The 21,056-nt window shown below is 43.6% G+C and overlaps 3 protein-coding genes across 3 annotated transcripts; 1 reads left to right on the plus strand and 2 right to left on the minus strand.

The window, feature by feature from the left end:
• Positions 1–262: 262 nt before the first annotated feature.
• LOC308396601 (H-2 class II histocompatibility antigen, E-S beta chain-like) lies at positions 263–7,257 on the minus strand. Its single transcript, XM_080882046.1, has 7 exons — positions 7,175–7,257; positions 5,912–6,003; positions 5,553–5,825; positions 2,268–2,481; positions 2,120–2,187; positions 1,910–2,035; positions 263–1,495 (listed from the first exon to the last, which is right to left on the minus strand). Exons 2-7 carry the CDS (start codon positions 5,958–5,960, stop codon positions 1,470–1,472), a joined length of 756 nt encoding a protein of 251 aa, XP_080738172.1. The 5' UTR covers positions 5,961–6,003; positions 7,175–7,257; the 3' UTR covers positions 263–1,469.
• On the minus strand, positions 6,741–13,763 carry LOC308396637 (H-2 class II histocompatibility antigen, A-U alpha chain-like). The gene is made up of 4 exons (XM_080882109.1): positions 13,653–13,763; positions 13,343–13,588; positions 12,694–12,978; positions 6,741–7,366 (listed from the first exon to the last, which is right to left on the minus strand). The coding sequence occupies exons 1-4, from the start codon at positions 13,708–13,710 to the stop codon at positions 7,236–7,238; spliced, it is 720 nt and encodes a 239-aa protein (XP_080738235.1). The 5' UTR covers positions 13,711–13,763; the 3' UTR covers positions 6,741–7,235.
• A 699-nt stretch (positions 13,764–14,462) lies between these two features.
• LOC308396777 (uncharacterized protein) lies at positions 14,463–16,687 on the plus strand. The gene is made up of 2 exons (XM_080882335.1): positions 14,463–14,851; positions 14,977–16,687. Exons 1-2 carry the CDS (start codon positions 14,836–14,838, stop codon positions 15,366–15,368), a joined length of 408 nt encoding a protein of 135 aa, XP_080738461.1. The 5' UTR covers positions 14,463–14,835; the 3' UTR covers positions 15,369–16,687.
• The last annotated feature ends 4,369 nt before the right edge of the window (positions 16,688–21,056 follow it).

Below are 21,056 nucleotides of genomic sequence, written 5' to 3' on the forward strand. Positions count from 1 at the left end.
ACTGTCCAACAAGCAGAAAGAGGAAGTTTCTAATATCCAAATATGACAGCAGAGGTGCACCTGAACAGGTCACCACTCTGTGACAGAAACATGAATATGAGTCTGTTGATTTTTGAGAATATAAACATAACGCTGCCTGTACTGATCAATATCGCTGGATCGCTCTGACGCTGACATGATCTTATAAACCTATCAAAGACTTTTGTGTGCACTGATGCAGCAGTCACATGTTCAAGCTGAATAATTACACACACGCCACTTTTCAGTTATTTATTTATAACAAATGTTTGGAATCATGTATGATTTCCGTTCCACTTCTCACATGTGCACCACTTTGTGTTGGTCTTTCATGTGGAAGTCCGATAACATTGATTCATGTTTGTGGCTGTAATGCGACAAAATGTGGGAAAGTTCAAGGCGGCCGAATACTTTTGCAAGCCGCTGTAGCTCTTTTCATTTTTAGTATTTGCTGGCCAGACTATACACAGACATTTAGAAAGAAACAAAACAGACAGGTTTTTCAGCTTTATACTTAAGTGGAAACTGATATTGAACATGAACAAAATGTAACACAACACCAACTTTAAATATGAAATATAAAAAATATGTATAAAAAGGTTTTTCAGCCTGGGCCACACTGGAGTTTTTAAATCTCCTGCTCTTTTTTTGTGCGTTGCCACTTTTCCATTCCTGCCTCTCTGCTCCGTGCATCATCATCAATCAATCATCAATTCTTATCTGTGATTGGACTGTAATGATGCACAGTAAAGTTTAGTAAAGCTCGTCTTTGAAATGTCTCTCTAGCCCAGTTGGTGGAGGAGCTACGGCATTGCAAAACACTGACGGTAAAACCTAAGCAGAGTTCAGACAGCAGTAGCCTGTGAATGCTTTGTGCTACCGTAATACACCAAATATCCCGTAAAGAACAGCTTCTCATCTTTTCAAAGTGGATGCGAGTCCTGAAGGATGACATGCTCCAATCCAGAAATCTCTATGGCAGCGGTCCCTAACCTTTTTTGCGCCACGGAGCGGTTTATGCCTGACAATGTTTTCACGGCCTTTAAGGTGTCGCAAATAAACACCACAAAAGAAAATTAGCACCGCTAACGAAAAAAGAAGATTTATTCATAACACGCATTTAAAGACCCACAAAAACAGAGTTAACGACAAAAACAAAAATAACACTAAAAACCGCTAAAAACCCTGAAAACCATACATTTTACACCCGAACCTCAACTCTCACAGCCCGGCACCAAACGACTCGGGGTTGGGGGACCGCTGCTCTATAACATATTAAGCACAGATGGTAAACTGCAGTCAGATCCTGAATACATTTTCTTCTTTTGGCACAGATATTGTTTCAGTTATTCTTTGGTGTGCTGACATATTGGCTACACCGTCATCAGTCTGCTAAACACAGGAAGCAGCTGACTTTAAAACATCAGAGAAAACCAGGACCAGGAACAGCATCAGTTTGTGGGAACCAGGATACGACCTGGAGAAAGAAGAAGAGATGAGGACACAGTCACCAGCAAACTCTGAAAGCACTTCATGGAAGCTGATTTTAAACTGAGCAATACTGATGATTCAGAAAAGTTTCATGTTTTAGGGATTGGACAAGGACCAAGAGTTCTCTGAAACCAGTAGAAAACCTGCGTTTGAATGCAGCCAAAAACTAACACTTGTCTGAAAATGTACAGTATTATTCTAGAAATGTGTGAAACTGGCCTTAACCTGCCCAAAAGTGTACATTTTAAAACATCAATATATTTAAAAAAAAAAATACTGATGTAAACCAGTTTTAGACCCATCGTATGTGGTTTGAGATTTTGTATCTCTGAACGGTTTCAGTCTGGTCTGAACTGGTTTCTGGTCTGAACTGGTCTGTGAGTGAGAGTGGTTCTCTGACCTCGAGCTCTCTGTCTGTAGTAGATGAACCCAGCCAGAGACAAGATCAGACAGAGGAGCAGTCCTGAGGCGCCGACGGCAAGCTTGTCCCTCTCTGTCTTAGGCATGAATGAGGATGAGGAGGGATCTGAGTCACACAGGTGAGGGTCAGACAGGTGGAGAGACAGACAGGTATGTACAGGTGTGTAGATACAAGCAGACAGGTATTTACCCCAGTTAGTGATCAGAGGTTTCTCCAGGCTGGCGTGCTCCACCACACAGGAGATCTTCTCTCCAGACCTTCAACATAAACTTTAGTGACTCTCAGATCTGGACTTTAAATGTTTAAACTTTAGCACTATTATTATCATGATGCTCACCTGGGTGTGTACTCCAGGTAGCAGTGGGTCTGGTAGTACCAATCCCCATCCTCCATCTCCTCAGTGGAAGTGACATCAGAGGTGACTTCCTGTCCGTCTCTGTGCCAGCTCACTTTGATCTTACTGGGAAAGAAGTCATAGACACTGCAGACCAACATGGCAGGATGGTGACTGGAGAGAGGCGTGGTGGAGTGAAGTTTGACAGTGGGCGGAGCTGCAAGACATTATTAGTTTGTATTATCATTAACGTTCTCTGTATAATTTGAATGCATTTATTTAAAAGGCACAGTGCATATTAATAGTGCGGGTGGAGTGCTGCTGACTTTGACTGAGGACATTGTCAGGCAGTGGAAGGAATACTTCGAGGACCTCCATAATCCCACTGACACGTCTTTCGTGGAGGAAGCAGAGCCTGGTGTTGAGGGGGAAGACCCGCCAATGTCCACTGAGTCAAGTCACTGAGGCAGTTAAACAACTCGTTGGTGGCAGAGCCCCTGGGTTCAGCCTGAGTTCCTGAAGACTCTGGATGTTTTGGGGATGTTTTGGTTGTGTTTGGGGTGGTACCTCTGGATTGATTCCCATCTTTAAGAAGGGGGACTGGAGGATGTCTTACAACTATAGGGGGATCACACTACTCAGCCTCCCTGGGAAGGTCTATGCCAGGGTGCTGGAAAGGACAGTCCGTCCGTTATACATGGAACACTGGACCAGCTCTTCATCCTCTTAAGGATACTCAAGGGTGCATTGAGTGCATTGAGGGAGTTTGCCCAACCAGGCAGGAGGTCAGGAGGAGGTGGCCTCCAGCTCGCACTGGAATGGTTCACAGCCGATGAGAATCAGCGCCTCCAAATCTGCAGCCATTCTCCTCAGAAAAAGAATGGAGTGCCCACTCCAGGTTGGGGACGAGTCCTTGCCACAAGTGGAGGAGTTGAAGTATCTTGGGGTCTTGTTCACGAGTGACAGGAGGTTGACAAACAGATTGGACAGCTGAGTGTAAAAGCAGGGCTCTCGATCTACGTCGATCTACTGCCCCACCCTCACCCGTGTTCACCAGCTGTGGGTAGTGACCGACAGAGCGAGGTCTGAATAAGATCCCACCAGGAGGAGGCCCAAAGGCAGACCCACGACCAGTGTTGGGTAAGTTACTTTAAAAAAGTAATTAATTACTAATTACTAATTACTTAGTCAATATTGTATTTAAAATACTTATCTAATTACTGTGCCAGAAAAGTAACTTAATTACTAAATAAGTAGTTTAACTAAATACTTCTTAAAATCCCTATAAACCTTGAGTGGGCAAACAATAGAAATTAAACTCTTTAATAATAAATATTTTTTAAAGACGGAGACTACAGTACGCAGCGGCAGCATCTCTTCCACAGTGTAGCCTGCAATCATTCTTTAAGCTCACCTTCAGATGCTTTCTGTGCTGCTGAAGTAAAATCAGGTTTTGCTGCTTAGCAGGAGTTGCCATGTTATCCATGGATGATGAACAAGGATCACTCAGAAGTGTTCGTCTATGCTCTGTGTCAGGCGCTTCAGTAGATTACTATTAACAGCGGCCGATAGTTTTACATATTACTGTAATGTTCTTGTCTGCTTGTTTCAGAAAAGTGAAGATACGGGAATATGTCCATTTCATAAAACAGCCACTCGCTTCAGCCGAGTCCGACATCTTACGCTGTAGAATACGACTGTGCAGCAAACTGGCGCGAAATGACGTGCAGCTGCACTACAGCCATGTTAAAGAGCAGAGTTTACTTTTACGTTTAGAAGATAAATTAATGAAATTAAATAATGATATTCAGCGAGTTTTATTATTTTACAATGTAACACAAGTACATTGTAAGTAACTGTAATTAAAATACCTAAAAATGAACAGTAATCAGTTACTCTACTTTTTCAGTGGAAAAGTAATTTAATTACAGTAACGCGTTACTTAGTAACGCATTACACCCAACACTGCCCACGACACACTGGAGAGATTATATCTCTCGGAAATCCAAAATCTGCTGTGGTGACAGCACAGAATGAAAGCTGCTGTTGGTTGTTGTAGTCAAAGTTATATATATTTGATAGATACGTTTATTTGATTTACAATATGTTTAGATTTAAAATTTTAACAAAATTAAAGTCAAAACTCTGAGCTTCTGATTAATGAAAGTTTTACATTATCATTCTAGGTGGTGGTTGCTAGGCGACAGGACCTGAACTGGAAGAGCTGATCGTGTAAATCTGTGGGCTGCAAACAACGGTGGAGGAGCTTGTGATCGAGGCCCCAATGGAAGGCACTTTGATCAGACTGTACCATCCGGGGCCTGCAGGGGGCGCTTTGCCTGTTTAATTAATCATATTTGTAACCAGTCTCACACAGATGGGTCAGATAAGAGCTGCAGCCTGATGGAGGAAACTTCTCACACGTTTCTTTCTCTGAGGTTGCACCGTCTCACTCTGGAGAGGAAGTTACTGCTGTAAACAGCCTGCTCGTGCGGTTCAACATTCATGCTGTGTTTAGGTGCACTCGTAGATCGAACCATCTATAACCCAAAAGCAGAACACACAGGATGACTTCGCACTATCGGACAGCTTCCCCTGCACTCTCTGTTTCTGATGTTACACAGTCACAGCTTGTGTGTGTTTACATTTCACTGATCAGTCAGGTCAGCCTGTCAGCACAGCAGCTGTTTCAGCATTTTAGCTCACTTTACTGCAGAGATGCTGTAGAGAGTGAAACACACACAGATTAAATAACAGCAGTCACATTTATATGTGTGTGTTCTGATGATAACTTTATAAGTGTTGCCTCATATTGAATAACTCCACTGTTACACTGAGTCATAGATCTGAGCTGTAAATGTTTGCAGGTGTGAAGCTGCTAAACAAGCTGTGAAGGTCACAACCAATAAATGAACTGCAGACATCAGTGCTTCATATTTGTCATATTTAAAATAGATGAATAAGATGAAAAGAAGGAAATAATTAACCTGTCAGGCTGCTCCGTGCTGTTAAAATATGTATATGGAAATATTAAAAAACAATTGTGGATGATTTTTCAGCTCAAACAGTTTAAAAAAATAATATCACAATGAGTGTGTTATGAGGAACAGCTGCAGTTTGCCTGTGTCACCAGCAGGGGGCGCCGCAGGTCAGAGTCGTTCTCCGGCGTCTTATGTTCGGTGATCGATGATTTATCAAAATTAGCTGCAGCTGTGAGTCCATCATAAATGATTCAGAGTGAGGTCAGCAGGAACACCTGATGATGTCACACAGACCACGCACGCTCACCTGATTTAGACATAAGGTTGTGGTATCTAACATCAATGTTTGGTTTGCAGTACGTCCCCTTCTGAGCCCTCATGGTAGCCAGCCTTGCAGGAATATTGTTCCAGGCCTCTGCGGTCTTCACTCCAAAGTCAGTGAATCCAACAAACGTCCCCACATTGCTGTCAAACCTGATGATCTCTATCATGTTGTAATAGTAAGAGTCGGTGAACCGGATGTCCTTCAGCTCAGTGGAGTTAAAGTCACAGCGAGACAGTCTGTAAGTCATGAATCCATCTGAGAACAAACAGAACATCAGACCGAGGGCGAATCATGTCACCGATCAGTGTATTAGTGATCACTGGTGAGCGTGTTGATGGTACCTGCTGTGCTGAGGCTGATGAAGAGGAGGCAGAGGAAGGATGAAGCCATGTTTCTAAGTTCTGCAGACAAACTGACTCAGTCTGACGGAGAGCTGCTCGAGAAACAGGAAGTCAGGTCACATGACCACAGCATCATCTGTTACTGTGGGATCAGCTCATAGTTCACACCCTTCACCTCCACGTGTGTTTCTGTCCGTTAAAGCTCTGAAAGCAGAGCAAACTGAAAACCTGCTTTCATTTACGTTTCAGTCACAGTCTGCAGTCATGGAAACATATTCGTGTGTAATAGTTATCTGCACCCAACACTGATGTCAGACCTGCTGTAACAATGAGAAGAACCTGTAACAATGACAGTGATCAGATTTACAATCAGCTCTGTGGGTGTGTGGGACTCGTGTGTGGCTGATGTTCCTGCGTGGACGCCACAGTGTGATGTCATCATGGCGAGCTCTTCAGAGCAGCTGGATCACATTTCACTGTTACATTAACATTACACTCAATCTGCATTTAAATATTCAAGCAGAGAAATTCAGATTCACATTTATAAACCAGTCAGACTGCAGCAGATGAACCTCAGCTCATATTAATGTTGCGTTATTGAAGAGTATTTACATCACAATATGAAGCTGCTTCAGCTGACTGTTGTTGTGATTTTGTGCTGTAGAAATTAAACTGAATGAAATCAGAATGAGATTTTATCCATATTCAGAGTAAATTTAAATGCCAGATATTAAAACATCTGGAATACAAACATGTTAGATTCGTTTCTATAAACACTCACTGATTTTTCTTTCACCTGCTTTCATCAGCAGAGTCTTCATCAGGATTTAGTTTGACATCTTTGTGTTTGCAAAGACAAATTCAGACATCATTAATGTTCATTCTGTTAGAGCTCAAAGTCTGACTCCACACACACACACACAATCCGTCATTAAACTTTATTGATATATGAAAATCTGAAACACGGTTTGGTAAACAAAGACACATTATAGGAGTTTATGAACACTGAGGTCACATCAAACTGATCTCAGTCTCATCACTTTTGTGGCAGGAACAGAGTCCAGGTAAAATCTGCTGGTGGTGCGAGAGCAGCTGAAAATAGCTTTGCTTTGAATTCCAGAGTTAAACTTTATTGACACCAGCGGCTGACGGCACAGCTCATACAGATGTTCCATTATTAAGCACGTCAGCTGAGGCAGGTAAACAGGAACCAGACAGAACAAAGGATCTGATGCTCATTACAGGCGAACTCTGCACACTCACCTACAGCACAGTCACACTGATTAGGAGCTCGTCATAGAATGACATCGTCACCGTGAGCCAATCAGCTGCACTCGTTTCCTTTGATGAGGAGGAAGGTTCCAACAGCCACACCGACCAGACCGAGAGTCAGACCCACTCCACAGAACACAGAGGGTCCAACACCTGGATCAGGCTGAGCAGACGCCTCCACCTCTGGAGACACAAACACACAGAGAGAAACATGAAGCTCCACATCTGGAGGCAAACAGGACACAGGATGACATGTATGTCTATGTAACTATATACACTCTACATCTACCTGCACTGAGCATGTGCACTGTAACTTTCACGTAGACTCTTAAAGATGTTTTTAAACACCTGGGTCATTAAGTGACACCAAGAAAAGCCAAATCTGGAAGCATTTTAATGTTGTTGACAACACAAAGGCAGAGTGTAGAGGATATCACATGGAGCCGCTCCACAAACTGCACAGGCTCCTGACAGCTGTCCACCCATCAGTGCAATGGGAAGATGAAACACAGTCAGTTGAGTGTGAAGGTGCCAGTGTGTCTGCAACTGTTGCTGCTGCTGCATCTACAGCAGCATGCAGTACACCACCACATCCACCCGAACCAACCCAGAGCCCAAAGCAAAAAAAATGTAAATAGTTTAAATTTGAATTTGTAAATAGGCTATAAAATACAATAAACAACTATTTTTTACATTTTATGTGGAGTGAAGAAATAAAAGCACATTTACATAACAAACATATATAAAGAAAACACAATTTTTTACATTAGTCATTCATTTTAAGCATAATTTTATATGGGTGTTAATAATAAATTAGTTAAAGCAACAAAACAACCTGAAGAGCCCCAAGAATGAGGTAACTATGAAAAACTCAAACAGCTGGATCACAGCTCTTCCCAAACAAGTAGGAATGAAGGCAAAGTAGCTACACTTGAGCATTTTAGAGGAAAAGAAACATTTAAATTCAAAGAACAGAAATATCTGTCTGGGAAAAGAAAAACAGGAATAACAGCTGTGTGATGCAGAACTGATCAAGTTATTTGAATCACTAGAATAGCTGATTAACCTCCACATATGTGGACATCACATCTTAGGTTGTCTGGACCATTATAGACATTAAACTGTCACTGCTCGATCAGCATTTAAAACAAATGTCCTCATATGTGGATCTCATTTTTCTCAGAAACAGAAATCAGGCTTAAAAAAATCAGGTAATTCTTTGTTTCTACACTCATCAGGTCCCAATCAGCCCAAACAGCAAAGAGAGATTAGAAATGCCATGAAAGAGAGAGAGAGGGAGGGTCTTAGGAGGGACAGTAAGAGCACAGTTAGGTGTTGTGTGGGAGAGAAGTATAAAGAGATCAGTGGTATCTGAAACACTTGCCTTGATGCTGGTCAGACTGTGTGCAATCCTTCTTCTATGGCTAAAATAGAAACAACATTTCAAAGAGCATCAGAGGAGCATGAAACACGAGGCCTTCACCCTGCAAAGCCCAAAGTGTCAGGCTTGAACCAGGAACTAAGTTTTTGAGAGTCCCACAACATCAGAGGGATTTTTACTGCTCAACAAAAGAAGCAAATTGCACTTTATATGTTTAAGGAATAAACTGAGAATGAGAAAGTAAGAGATGCAGGAAGTCACACACACACTGGAGAGTGTGATTAGACAGTTTGTGGAAGAGGAAACATGTAAGCGAGAGGAAAAGGAAGTTAAAGAAAGGGAGAGTAAGAAGAGGTCGAGCTCACAGGACGAGAAAACAGTTACTTAACTGATGTTTGCACACACTCGCAATAACGACTCTCCTGACATGAAGGAAAACATAACTGCTCACAGATGAAGGAGCTCACCAACTGAAGGGTACAACACAGATCAGCAGGCCAGAGCCTGTGGAGGAGCAACACCGGCAGTACGCAGGCCAGGGTCAGCGATGGGGCCTGCACAAAGGTGGAGTGGAGGAGTCAGGCGGAGGACGACGTCTAAGGGTCGGCAGGCGTAGGAGGGGAACAACTATCACCTAACTATCCATCATATCTGCAGTGGACCACATGAAGCAGCTGCAGCAGTGACCCTCCCAACAAACTCCCAAGATTAAAGCCCAGAGCTCCTGCCCTGTTACTGTATTTCATTACTCTGTATTTATATGTTTATGACAACAATGACAATAAAGTTCACTCATAATCCTAAAAGAAGACAAATAACAGGAATTAGGCCACATGTGAGCATTAACAGGAGATCATAAAGACATATTCATTATTAACACTCTTACATTAGAATATTATTGAAGGTTTAGTAACGTCTGCCAGATGGTAACAAGGAGAACAGCTGATGTGCTGGGTGGCTGTGGTCCCTGATGATGCTGTGTGCTTTGAGACACTGCTGGAGATAAACATCCTGAGTGGCAGGAAGCCTCGTGCCAGTGATGCTCTGTGGCTTCCTGCTGCTGCAGAGCAGCTTCTGTTCCAAACTGTGATGCAGCTCGTCAGCAAGCTCTCGGTCTTAGATTGTAGAAATTTGGAGGGATGTTGCCGTTCATGCCAAACTTTGCAGATATGTAACATGGAGGGAGGAGCAGAGGTGACCTTTGACCAGCCACTCAAGGCACTTGATGATGACGGATGTCAGTGCAACAGGGCGGTAGCATTTCAGACAGGAGACCTCTGATTTCTTAGGAATGGGGATGATGGTGGTTGTTTTGAGGGATGTGGGGACCCCTGACTGCCTCAGGGAGAGGTTGAAGATGTTGGTGAACACCCTGCCAGCTGGTCGGCACATGCTCTGAGAACCCGGCCTGAGATGCCGTCCGGTCCCGGAGCTTTGTGAAGATTGACCTTTTTGAAAGACCATCTCACAGCTTCTGTTTTAAGAGTATAAGTTACAGCCTCACTGTGCTCCTGAGGATAGAGCAGCGGCTCCTCGTTGTCTGCAACAAAACGAGCGTAGAAGTTGTTGAGCTCGTCTGCAAGAGACGCTGTGGGCTGGACAGTGCTGTGTTTTCCTTCTCGTAGTCAGAGATGGAGTGTAGTCCATTCAACAGGCGCCTGGCGTCAAAGCTGTGGTAGCTGGACTCCACTTTGTCCCTGTAGTCCTTTGTGGCCCCTTTTCAGAGGTCGTACCTGGCTGCTTCATATGCATCAGAACGCCCTGAGTTAAAGGCAGAGGTCCGCACTTTGAGCTTAGCAAGAATGTCCTTATCTACCAGGGTTTCTGATTTGGATATTTGCAGACGGTGGTTTTAGTGATGATATCGTCCATGCATTTTCCACTATATCCAATGACAGAGTTCATTGATGTTGCCATCAGCTGCACCCTCAAACATCTGTCGGACCTCCTCACTCTCACTGTCTCATTTAAAGTCTTGCTGACTCAGAGCTCCTGTCTGTGCTGCTATATTACGGTGCAAACCAGAAGGATTTCAGTTACATGTATTATTTAAAATTAAGGGAAATGGGGTTGTTAAGTCTAATTGTTGAATGTTGTCATTGTGCTTCTTAAATTTGTAAGGTCTTAGTTCAATCTATAGGGTAAACTGTCTGCCTCAGAGTCAACCACCCAAATATGTAACAAGGTCCAATTAGGGAACTTTGTATGACTGTAAACTGAAATTCATGCATGTCTGTGTAAATGTGTATGATTAGTCTATTACAGCTGCTTTAGCTTTTCAATGGCTCCTTTACCGTAAGAACAAAGGCTGTCATGCTAATAACGTATGCTTTATTGATCTCCGTGGGGAAATTACTCTCTTACATGTAACTCAGTGTAACAGTGGGCAGCAGAAAAATCAGGCGCCCGAGGAGCAATGTGCAGGGACCCTCAGGAGTGCCTCAGGGTAGCCGTTCAGTGGGGGCGTCCACACTACCCACTGAGCTATCCCTGCCCCCGACCGGATGACAGAGATATACTGTGTCATCTAGTCCCTGCCAGTATTCATGCTCGAAGGCTTTTCAGGGAGTTTTTAGGACATCCTGATAATAAAGAATGACAGTCGTCCAGCCTGGAAGTAACAAATGCATGAACTCATGTTTCAGTCAGTGTGAGACAGGATATTTCTAACTTTAGAGATAGAAGCATGGGTGCAAAAATGGAAGAAAGCAGTTTTCAATATGTGCATTGAAGGACAGATCCTGGTTAAAAATCCAGACTAAGTATCTGGTTAGATACCATATATGTCTAAGGTTTTTTAGGACAGTAAACTCAGTCTTATCTAAATGTAGGAGCAAAATGTTCGAGGTCATCCAGGTCTTTGGTTTCTGGAGACATTCCTGCAGGTTGACTGGTGTGTATTGGATACATGGAGGAGGGTGTCATCTGCATGACGGAGGTATGTTGTGCCTATTGTGGTGTTACCTAAAGGAGGCATGTGTAATGTAAACAGAACTGGTCCTAGCACTGAGCCCTGTGGAACTCCAGAATAAACCTTGAAGCTATCAAAGGACATTTCACAGCTCACACTGAGACCTTTGTTCAGAAAAAGAAGCTGCACCAAGATGAAATCCAAAACTGGGAATTAATTGTTTAATTATATCAATTTCACATATGGTGTCATGTAATCCACGTATGTAATTTGTGTCTACTGGTATGTTTCATGCCTTATTTTCATTTTCCTATAATTAGTCTCGTTTTAAGTTTCTTGAGAATTCTTTCAGGGATGCTGTGTCGTCTGCTTTGCAAACGAACAGGAATTCATTTGTCTTAAATTGGTTGACCAGGGGAATGTTGGGAAAGTATACTTATATAACTATATGCACTATATATCTATGTGCAGTGAACATATGTACTGTAACTTTCAAGTAGTTTTGCCCTCACCGTGGGTTATTAAGGTGGTTACGTTGTAACAGATACTGAACACATCACAGTAAAGTCACCTTAACGATCATTACAATACTACTGTATATAACCTGTATAATTAGGTCAGCTATTATTAACATGTTTATCATAAGATTATGCCACTTGCTGTCAGAGCACCTGTTGATGCATTCTGCTTGTTGCGAGATTTAACAACCAGGATTAATATGTGGCGTTTGACTGTGTCGTGACCTATTGTGATAATGCAAAGCAAAGAGTTCATCAAAGGGCCCCCAGCTGCAGATAACCCTGATCCAGAGCCCTGACCAGCCCCTGACCCAGCACCAGCTGTTTTTGGCTGGAGGACGAGTGGAAAGTTACCCTGCAGCAGCAGCAGGAGGTGGAGTTACTGGCCCCTATAAAGAGAAGCCACAGAGACATCTGCTCTGTCTGTCTCTGTGTTGCTCTGCTGTCTGTACTTAAGGCTCTACAGCCCACAGTTTGCTTTGCTTGCTTTGCTCTGTGTCGTCTTGCTGTTCTCTGTATGTTCTTACTTACTGTTCATATGATTCAGTGTGTTAAACTCTGTTCCCATCATTGGTGGGATGAGATGATCATATTGGCTCCAAAATGTGTGACAAAAATCATCGTGTCAAACTATCAGATCAGATCCAGCTGCTCTGATGAACACTGGCCTCAGTCTTTTGTTTAAATAAAGTTTTCTTACTATAGATCTTGGTCAGTGGTTGAGTCAGGGCCAGATGTCGCACTGTGCAGCTGTAGATGTCTCCCAGCTGTGCGGTGAACTGCAGTCTGGAGATCTGGGTGAAGGGTCCATCTTTGTTGGGATAGGGAACGTTGGTGCTGGATCCTTCTGTGACCTTCTGTCCGTTCTTGGTCCAGGAGACGTTGACAGGAGCAGGATAGAAACCAGTCACGTGACAGATCAGAGTGTTCTCCTCTCCAAACTCCACCTCGTCTCTGGTGTAGATCATCACAGCTGAAGGAGCATCTGTGCACAAACACATCAGGCAGAGGATCAGAGCTTCAGCTGGTTCCCATCAGCAGGTGATCGTGATAAACATCAATGACTTGTTCAGTCATTCACTGAGATGATGCCATCATTGTCTGTGTGAGAGAAACTAGAGAAACAGGAGCACAGACAGAACTCTGCTCAGCTCCAGAGAAACTAATGAAGAAAAATAAATGTGGTCTTTAATAGAAACACAAATAGAAACATGTCAGTTTCTAAATGTGTTTAAGGTGGAATGATTTCATACCTTTAATCAGTTTGTTTCACTGGCTGTGTTTGATTGGACTGATCATTTCAGGTAAACACAGGTGAGGTGAGACACACGTTAAATGTTTGTATTTACGGTTATTGGAAGGGTAGTCCTTCATCACCGCGCCAAGAGCCTTCAGGTTGTGTCTGCAGACCTTCAGCTCAGTCACAGCTTGTTTATAAGCGCCGGGGTAAGTCATAGGATCGGCAAAAGGAGGCAGCATGTAGACTTCCGTGTGGTTGTTAAAGTCTGCGTAGGCAACCTCCTCCCCATCCAGTCCATACATGTCCTCTGCATCGAAGTCTGAACAGCCGTTTATATGAACGTCACCGTGCAGACCTGAAATGAAACACCGATCAATAAGCTGCTGCCGGCCTGCCAGAGTTTACCGAGACAAACTCACCATCGGCAGAGACACAGAGGACACAGGAGAGGAAGAGGAGCAGCTCCTTCATCTTCATCAGCAGCTCTCTGACCGTTAAACTGTGTGTGAGTGTGTGTGTGTGTGTGTGTGTGTGAGTGAACCGACTGAAAGTTTAGCAGCAGCTGAGCACTAACTCAGAGTAGCCAATCACAGAGGTCACACCCCATGATGTCATCAGTATCCAGGCAGCTGAAGGGAAAACGATCTACAAACAGCTGGAGACAGCTCCAATCAATCATCAGTATTTATAGACTCTTCACAATAATGTTTATCGTCATCAGTTTCCCCTCTGATGATTTTCAAAATAAAACAAACTTTATTTGAAAAACTGATTCAGTTTGTTTACAAAGATTTAGAAGAAGAAATAAAATATGAATTTGTCTTTTAAAATGGTTTCTGTGTCTGGGCCTGATTAGAACATGTTACATCACAGCAGCCTGAAACATTCATCATGTTCACCTCTTCCAGGGTATTACCTGCACACACACACACACACACCTGTAGGCATCAGCACAAACACACCTGGATGATGTCACTTAAAGGTGTCAAGAAGTAGAAGAAGGTGGAGAGATCAGCAGAGCTCACGTGTACGATGATAATCTGCAAGAAAACAAAGGTGACAATCAAGGTAAGTGGAGGTAAGTGACGGAAGTGACGGAAGTGAGAGGTAAGTGACGGAAGTGATGTTGTAGGTGACGTCAGACGCCGGAGATTTTGGCGGAGAAAAAGCAAATGGTAGCATAGAGTTTAACAAAGGTTTTCCAAGCTTCAGTATTACCAAAAATACTAATCAATTGTCATATAACTAACAACATCTGTTTTATCATCTCTAACACCCTGGAGGACAACGGGGAGAGTTTAGACGCTCTCCAAGATTACATCGACCGCTGTTTTCAAGATTTAGTAATGCATAAGGCCCAGAGTGCATCTTCCCCGGCCAAAATCGAGACGCCGTCATCGAAGAGAAGTCGCCAGGCAGACTCCCCCGGTACAACATCGCCTGCCGGCAAAGACATCGCAGAAATCCTGGAGTCCATCGACAAGCGATTGTCCAGTTTCGATGCGAGGCTGTCCCTGGTGGAGATCTTACACCGGGAATTTAAATCTCTGAGAGAATCCCTGGAATTCAGCCAGCGGCAGGTGGAAACGCTTGCCGCTGAAAATGCCACGCTACGGGAGTCGGTCAAATCTCTCACCGATAACGTGACCCAGCTAAACATTGAAAATAAAAAAATAAAAGAGTCCGTTATCGATCTACAAGCCCGTAGCATGAGAGATAATCTTGTGTTTTCCGGTATTCCAGAAACTGCCGGAGAGGACGCAGAGGCAACGGTGAAAAGCTTCATTAAAATCCACCTGAAGCTGCCGGAGGACACCGTAAAGAACATCGACTTCGATAGAGTACATCGCTTGGGGGGCGCGCGGTCGCGGACCGGGAGACCACGGCCTATCGTGGCCAAATTCAGCCAATTCAAACAAAAGGAACAGGTGAAGAGTCGCGGCAGAGAGCTGAAAGGAACGGACTTCAGCGTGAACGACCAGTTCCCCAAAGAGATCCTGGAACGACGCAAGGTCCTGTTCCCAGTTCGACGTAGCTTTATCCAGAAAGGCTCCCGTGCTGTCATCGCTGTGGACCGGCTCTACGTGGACGGACAGCTGTACCGCGACCCCGGCACCACACCGTGGTCATACTGACTGCACTCCAGATAAGAACCCGCTACACTCTTTTCTTATTCATTCACACTCTCTCCTTTAACATGAGTTTAACCTAGTAATATCAATATGATGTCATAGCAGATATAACACCGTCACCCTCCGTCATTGCTTTAATTGGAATGTTTCCGTTTCGTTTCTTTTTTTTGTTGTCGCTCACAGTTCATGTGGTTTCTTTCTTTCTCTTGTCTTTCACTGCTGTGGTCACCTACTTCCCCACTCACCTACAAACAACACCCTCTATTTCTACATATTTTCACAACACGATCACGCAAACACATCAGCTCAACGGCAGCACATTCACAACAGCCTCACAGCACGCACAGACTTGCAGGACACATAAGCAAGCCACGCTTGTTCATATTAGTGAATATTCACACACATAGTCAGACTTATGGAGTCTCTCACCACACTTCTTTTTCTCTTTCTATTTACAAACAAGGGATGTTTCCATATTCTCTCCACCTGTCTAAACGAAACACCCAGCATACATCATTAAACATACACGCACAATTAAGGGCATGCTGAGGTTTGTCACATGGAATGTAAATGGAGCTGGCACCAGAGGAAAGAGGTTAAAAATATTTAACCAGCTTAAAAAACTACAGGCAGATGTTGTTTTATTACAAGAAACTCACAAACCTGTCACAGGTTTAAATGAACTTAAAACACCTGAGTTTCCTAACGTGTTTGCAGCCGGTTATAATTCTAGACAACGGGGAGTAGCAATTTTAATACATAAAAATGTTAATTTTACAGTACTCGATACAGTTATAGATCCAGAGGGTAGATTTCTAATTATTAAACTATCAATATTGAACAAAAAACTATGTATTGTTAGTATATATGGTCCAAATGTTGACGAACCCTCATTCTTCCACGGTTTTTTTAGTGCACTCTCTGAACACCTTGATTGCACACTCATTCTTGGCGGTGACCTCAACCTTGGACTAAATGAAGAAATGGATAGGCTCAACACAACAGGAACTCAGCGTAATTGGCAGTCCACAAATATAATCAAACAGTATATGAACGACTTTGGTCTTTGCGATGCATGGCGCTCTCTTCACCCCACCAGTAAGGAATATACTTTTTTCTCGCATGTTCATCACTCTTACTCTCGTCTGGATTATTTTTTGGTCAGCAGCTCACTGCTGTGTGACATTTCAGACACTGAGATTCATCCTATAGCTGTCAGCGATCATGCTCCTGTATCTTTAACACTAATGCACAAGAATAATACTACGCCAAGTAAAAACTGGAGATTTAATATATCACTACTTAAAGATGAAGACTTTATTAAATACTTTAAAAAGGAATGGACTTCATATTTAGACTTTAATGACACTCCCGGAATATCTGCTTCTGTTCTATGGGAAGCAGGGAAAGCTGTGATGAGAGGTAAAATAATTTCTTTCTCATCACACAAAAAGAAAGAAGAAAACAAAAATATTCAGGAATTAGAAAAAAACATCAAATCACTAGAAGAAGCCTACGCGTCCCACCAAGATCAGGAAACATTGAACAAAATATGCAAAACAAAACTAGAATTAAATGAGATAATTGATAAAAAAACACAATTCCTTATACAAAGACTTCGCTTGCAGAATTTTGAACACAGTAACAAATCAGGTCGATTTCTAGCTAACCAGCTAAAAATAAATAAAGAAAAAACAACTATATGTGCTGCTAAAGATTTATCGGGGAACACAATATATGATCCTGGAAGAATAAACAACATTTTTAGGGATTTCTATGAAACTTTATACTCACCACAAATAAACCCATCTAAAAATGAAATTGATCTGTTTCTTGACAACGTAACTCTTCCAAAATTACTAGACAGTCAAGCAATGGAATTGGATTCGCCACTGACGCCAAGTGAACTCCAGGAAGCCCTGATAAGTATGCCCAATAATAAGGCTCCAGGTCCAGACGGCTTCCCTGCAGAATTCTACAAAGAATTCTGGACAATTTTGGCACCAGTATTCCACAGCATGTTGCAGGAAATCGAGGAAAAGGGCAGACTACCACCAAATATGAATTCTGCCAACATTAGTCTCCTGCTAAAACCAGGCAAAGACCCTTTATTTCCCTCAAGCTATCGTCCAATTTCTCTTTTAAATGTAGACCTTAAAATAATCTGCAAAGCTCTCTCAAAGAGATTAGAGAAAATGACCCCCCTCTTAATTCATCCTGACCAAACTGGTTTCATAAAAGGTCGGCACTCCTCAACAAACACTCGTAGATTACTTAATTTAATAGACTACTCATACGATAAAAACATCGAAGCCATAATATTATCTCTAGATGCAGAAAAAGCATTTGACAGAGTTAATTGGAAATTTTTATTCGCAACTTTACACAAATTTGGTTTTGGAAACTCTTTCATAAACTGGATAAGAATATTATACAATTCCCCAACGGCTCGTATCAGAACAAATGACCAGACATCCTCCAGCTTCTGTCTCCTGAGGGGCACCAGACAGGGATGCCCACTCTCCCCCTCACTTTTTGCAATTTTTATCGAACCTCTAGCAGCAGCATTTAGACAGGCTACAACAATTAAGGGCATAAAATGTAAGAACATAGAACATAAAATCAGTCTCTATGCGGATGATGTGTTGCTTTTTCTGCAAAACACACAAACCAACCTCTCTGAGGTAATTACTTTAATAAACTGGTTTTCAAGAGTTTCAGATTATTCAATTAACTGGCCAAAATCTACAGTTCTCCCCATTAACTGCTCCTTCCATAATTCTTCCTCTGCCCCACTGCAATCCGGAAATATTAAATATTTAGGTATTAATATCTCTCCTAAGCTTTCAGACTTAACTAAACTAAACCACATCCCACTTCTAAAGAAAGTAGAAGGCGATCTGACTAGATGGAAATCTTTACCCATATCACTCATGGGAAGGGTCGCCACTATAAAAATGATGATCTTGCCAAAAATAAATTACTTATTTTTGATGATCCCTAACAAACCATCACAAGATTGGTTCAGATCTCTGGATTCATATATTTCCAAATTCCTTTGGAAAGATAAACCCCCGCGTATTAGCTTAAAAACGCTACAAAGAACCAAGGATAGAGGAGGATTAGATCTGCCTAATTTTCACCAATACTTCTTAGCCAACAGGCTTCAGTTCATCTCAGAATGGTTAAAACATACCTTCTTAGTTGAGCCCTGGCTAGATGTTGAACAGGCACTATGCAAGGATCTAGAGATTTCAGACCTACCATTTATTAGCTCAAACATCAAAAGACATGAATGCTTTAAAAGTATCAACATCAGCTTTTCTCTAACAGCATGGTGGGAGTTTCTAAAAATAACGGAGTCTTCATTAATCCCATGCAAACGTACACCTATCTGGAATAACCCTGACATATTACAAAACAATAATATGATTAATTTCCCAGAATGGAGTTGCAAAGGAATTAAATACTTAGAACATATATTAGAGGGAACAGAATTTATTCCATTTGACAGACTAGTTAAACAATATGGGATCAACAAGACAAGGTTTTTAGAATATCAACAAATTAAATCCATAGTAAAAAAGAAATTTAACCTCAGTCAAGTTGAATTACAAACACCACTAAGTGCGGCACATTTTCTTACTCTTAAATCCCCCAAATTATTATCTAAAATATACAGAACACTTTCTAAATTAGATGAATCAATATCCCTTCCTACTGCAAAGTGGGAAGCAGATTTATCAGTCAACCTAGACCAAAACTTCTGGTCTCAGATTTGCTTAAAAACTTTTAAATTAATTAAAAATCCCAGTCTGCAATTAATACAATACAAAATACTTCATAGAGTGCACTATACAGGTCATCGGATGTTCAAGATGGGCTTTACATCTTCCAACAACTGCTCACACTGTCAAGGCAATACACCAGACAATTACATCCACGCTCTTTGGTTCTGTCCACCAGTGCAAAAGTTTTGGCGCGAGATATGTGAAGACTTATCAAAGTGTCTGAAATGTAACATTCCAACCTCCCCCTTAGTGTGTTTGTTGGGCAGCTTAGATAATGTCACTTCAGAAAAGAATATAGCCCATATGATCTTCACTGCCCTATGCATAGCCAAGAAAACAGTCCTCATGAACTGGAAAAATAAAAATAATCTTAATTCTAACCAATATAGAAATTATCTATTAGATTACATTAGTCTTGACACAGCCTCTGCCACCACATCAGATCAATTGCTCTGGGCCCCTTTTATCAGCTCCATCACCTAGTGGGGGTGGGGGGTCATAGTTTGGTCCCGCCTTCACTGTTGTGATTGGTGAGGGGGTAGGGACAGGCTTAGGGCGTCGGGGGGTTCCCCGGAGGCATCTTCCTTGGGGGGCTCAACCCGGGGTAGCGGTCACGTCCGGTTGAGGGCTCTGTTGGCTCTCAGGTGACTGTTTCCTCGCGGCTGCGTGCAGCGGGGCTAGGGGAGGGTCTGTGCTGACGGACGTGGGTTACTGACCTGGCAACCTGGCTGCCCCTGGGTGGGTCCGGGATGGGCGTGAGGTTCTGGGGGTGCTCCGTCTCTGGGCGGGGGCCCGGGCCGGGCCTCGGGGGCTCGGGTCCTGGTTGGTGTGTTGCCGGGGTTGTGGGCGGGTGGGTGCATGGGGGCCCGGCCCTGGAGCAGGGTGCCGCCGGTGCATCGAGCCGCCTGGGGGGCTCTTCAACTGGTGGGGGGGATGGTCACATCTGGCAGGAGCTTTCTTCTCTCAGGAACTCTCTGCAGGAGGGGGAGATACAGGAGAGGTGGAGGAAGATCTCAGCCTGGGCGTTTACTGTCTTATGTAGTCTGGAAGATGTGTGGTTGGTGGGGTGGGTGCAGTTTTCTCTGTGGTGGGGTTGGGTGGACTGTCCAGGGCTCTGTGGAGCCGGGGGGCGCTACTGCACTGGGCCCCGGTCTGATGGGCCTGGGCCCCCCTTCCCTGGCGGGTCGCGGAGGGTGGGAGTGCCTACTGGGGTCAGCGGGGGAGCTGGCCCCAGGGAGGGGTTACCTGCCCCTCCCTTCCTTCCCTCCCCATCTCCAGCTGCCTCCCTCTTCTCGCTCCTCCACAACCACCCACACATGCAGGGCCTTGGAGTGGGGGTATGTCACCAGGGTGCAGAGGAGGCTACCTCCCCCCCCTGTCCCCTTCTGGCTGCCTCTGCCTCAATTTTATCCCACAACTTAGACATTCACATTATTCACACTCTCATTACACATACATATAGGATCTTGGGGGTGGGCACAATCACGGAGTCCAAATCACCATCAGGGTGTATACCTCACCCCTGACGTCGTTGCCCACCTCTCAATTTTAAATACACTTAGTCATTGAGGGTTAGCAGGAGGGACTATGCGCTTACCTGCTGCTCCTTGGCAGGTAGCTCCATGCCCTCCTGGGTTTTAATTGCACCTTAGAACACATATGCATCAACACTACAATGAGCGGGTGGAGGGAGGTTTGGAGTCTTCTCCCACCCCCATTCTCTGCGGCCTGCTGGAGCGGGAGGGCTAGTAGGAGGAGTTGGCCGTCCGACTGCGGTCTGGGGTGTGGGGCCTCCCTGCTGCTGCGGAGTCGGGGTGGTCTGCCTCTCCCCACCGCAGGGAAAAGGGTAACACCACCTGGGTCTGGGTGCAATTCCCCCCTCCAGGGGCAAGGGTACCTA

This window comes from Rhamphochromis sp. 'chilingali', assembly GCF_963969265.1.
Source record: "Rhamphochromis sp. 'chilingali' genome assembly, chromosome: 1".
NCBI classification, from domain to species: Eukaryota; Metazoa; Chordata; class Actinopteri; order Cichliformes; family Cichlidae; genus Rhamphochromis; species Rhamphochromis sp. 'chilingali'.

Excerpts from the sequence above, each read along its gene's own strand:
- LOC308396637 (XM_080882109.1), bottom strand. The coding sequence starts at position 13,710 with ATGAAGATGAAGGAGCTGCTCCTCTTCCTCTCCTGTGTCCTCTGTGTC. Across the intron at positions 13,589-13,652 it reads CCTCTGTGTCTCTGCCGATG|GTCTGCACGGTGACGTTCAT; the intron begins GTGAGTTTGTCT and ends GTTTCATTTCAG. Across the intron at positions 7,367-12,693 it reads ACCACTGACCAAGATCTATA|AGGTGGAGGCGTCTGCTCAG; the intron begins GTAAGAAAACTT and ends TTGTGTCTCCAG.
- LOC308396601 (XM_080882046.1), bottom strand. The coding sequence starts at position 5,960 with ATGGCTTCATCCTTCCTCTGCCTCCTCTTCATCAGCCTCAGCACAGCA. Across the intron at positions 2,482-5,552 it reads CAACCTTATGTCTAAATCAG|CTCCGCCCACTGTCAAACTT; the intron begins GTGAGCGTGCGT and ends AATGTCTTGCAG. Across the intron at positions 1,496-1,909 it reads CTACAGACAGAGAGCTCGAG|GTCGTATCCTGGTTCCCACA; the intron begins GTCAGAGAACCA and ends TTCTTTCTCCAG.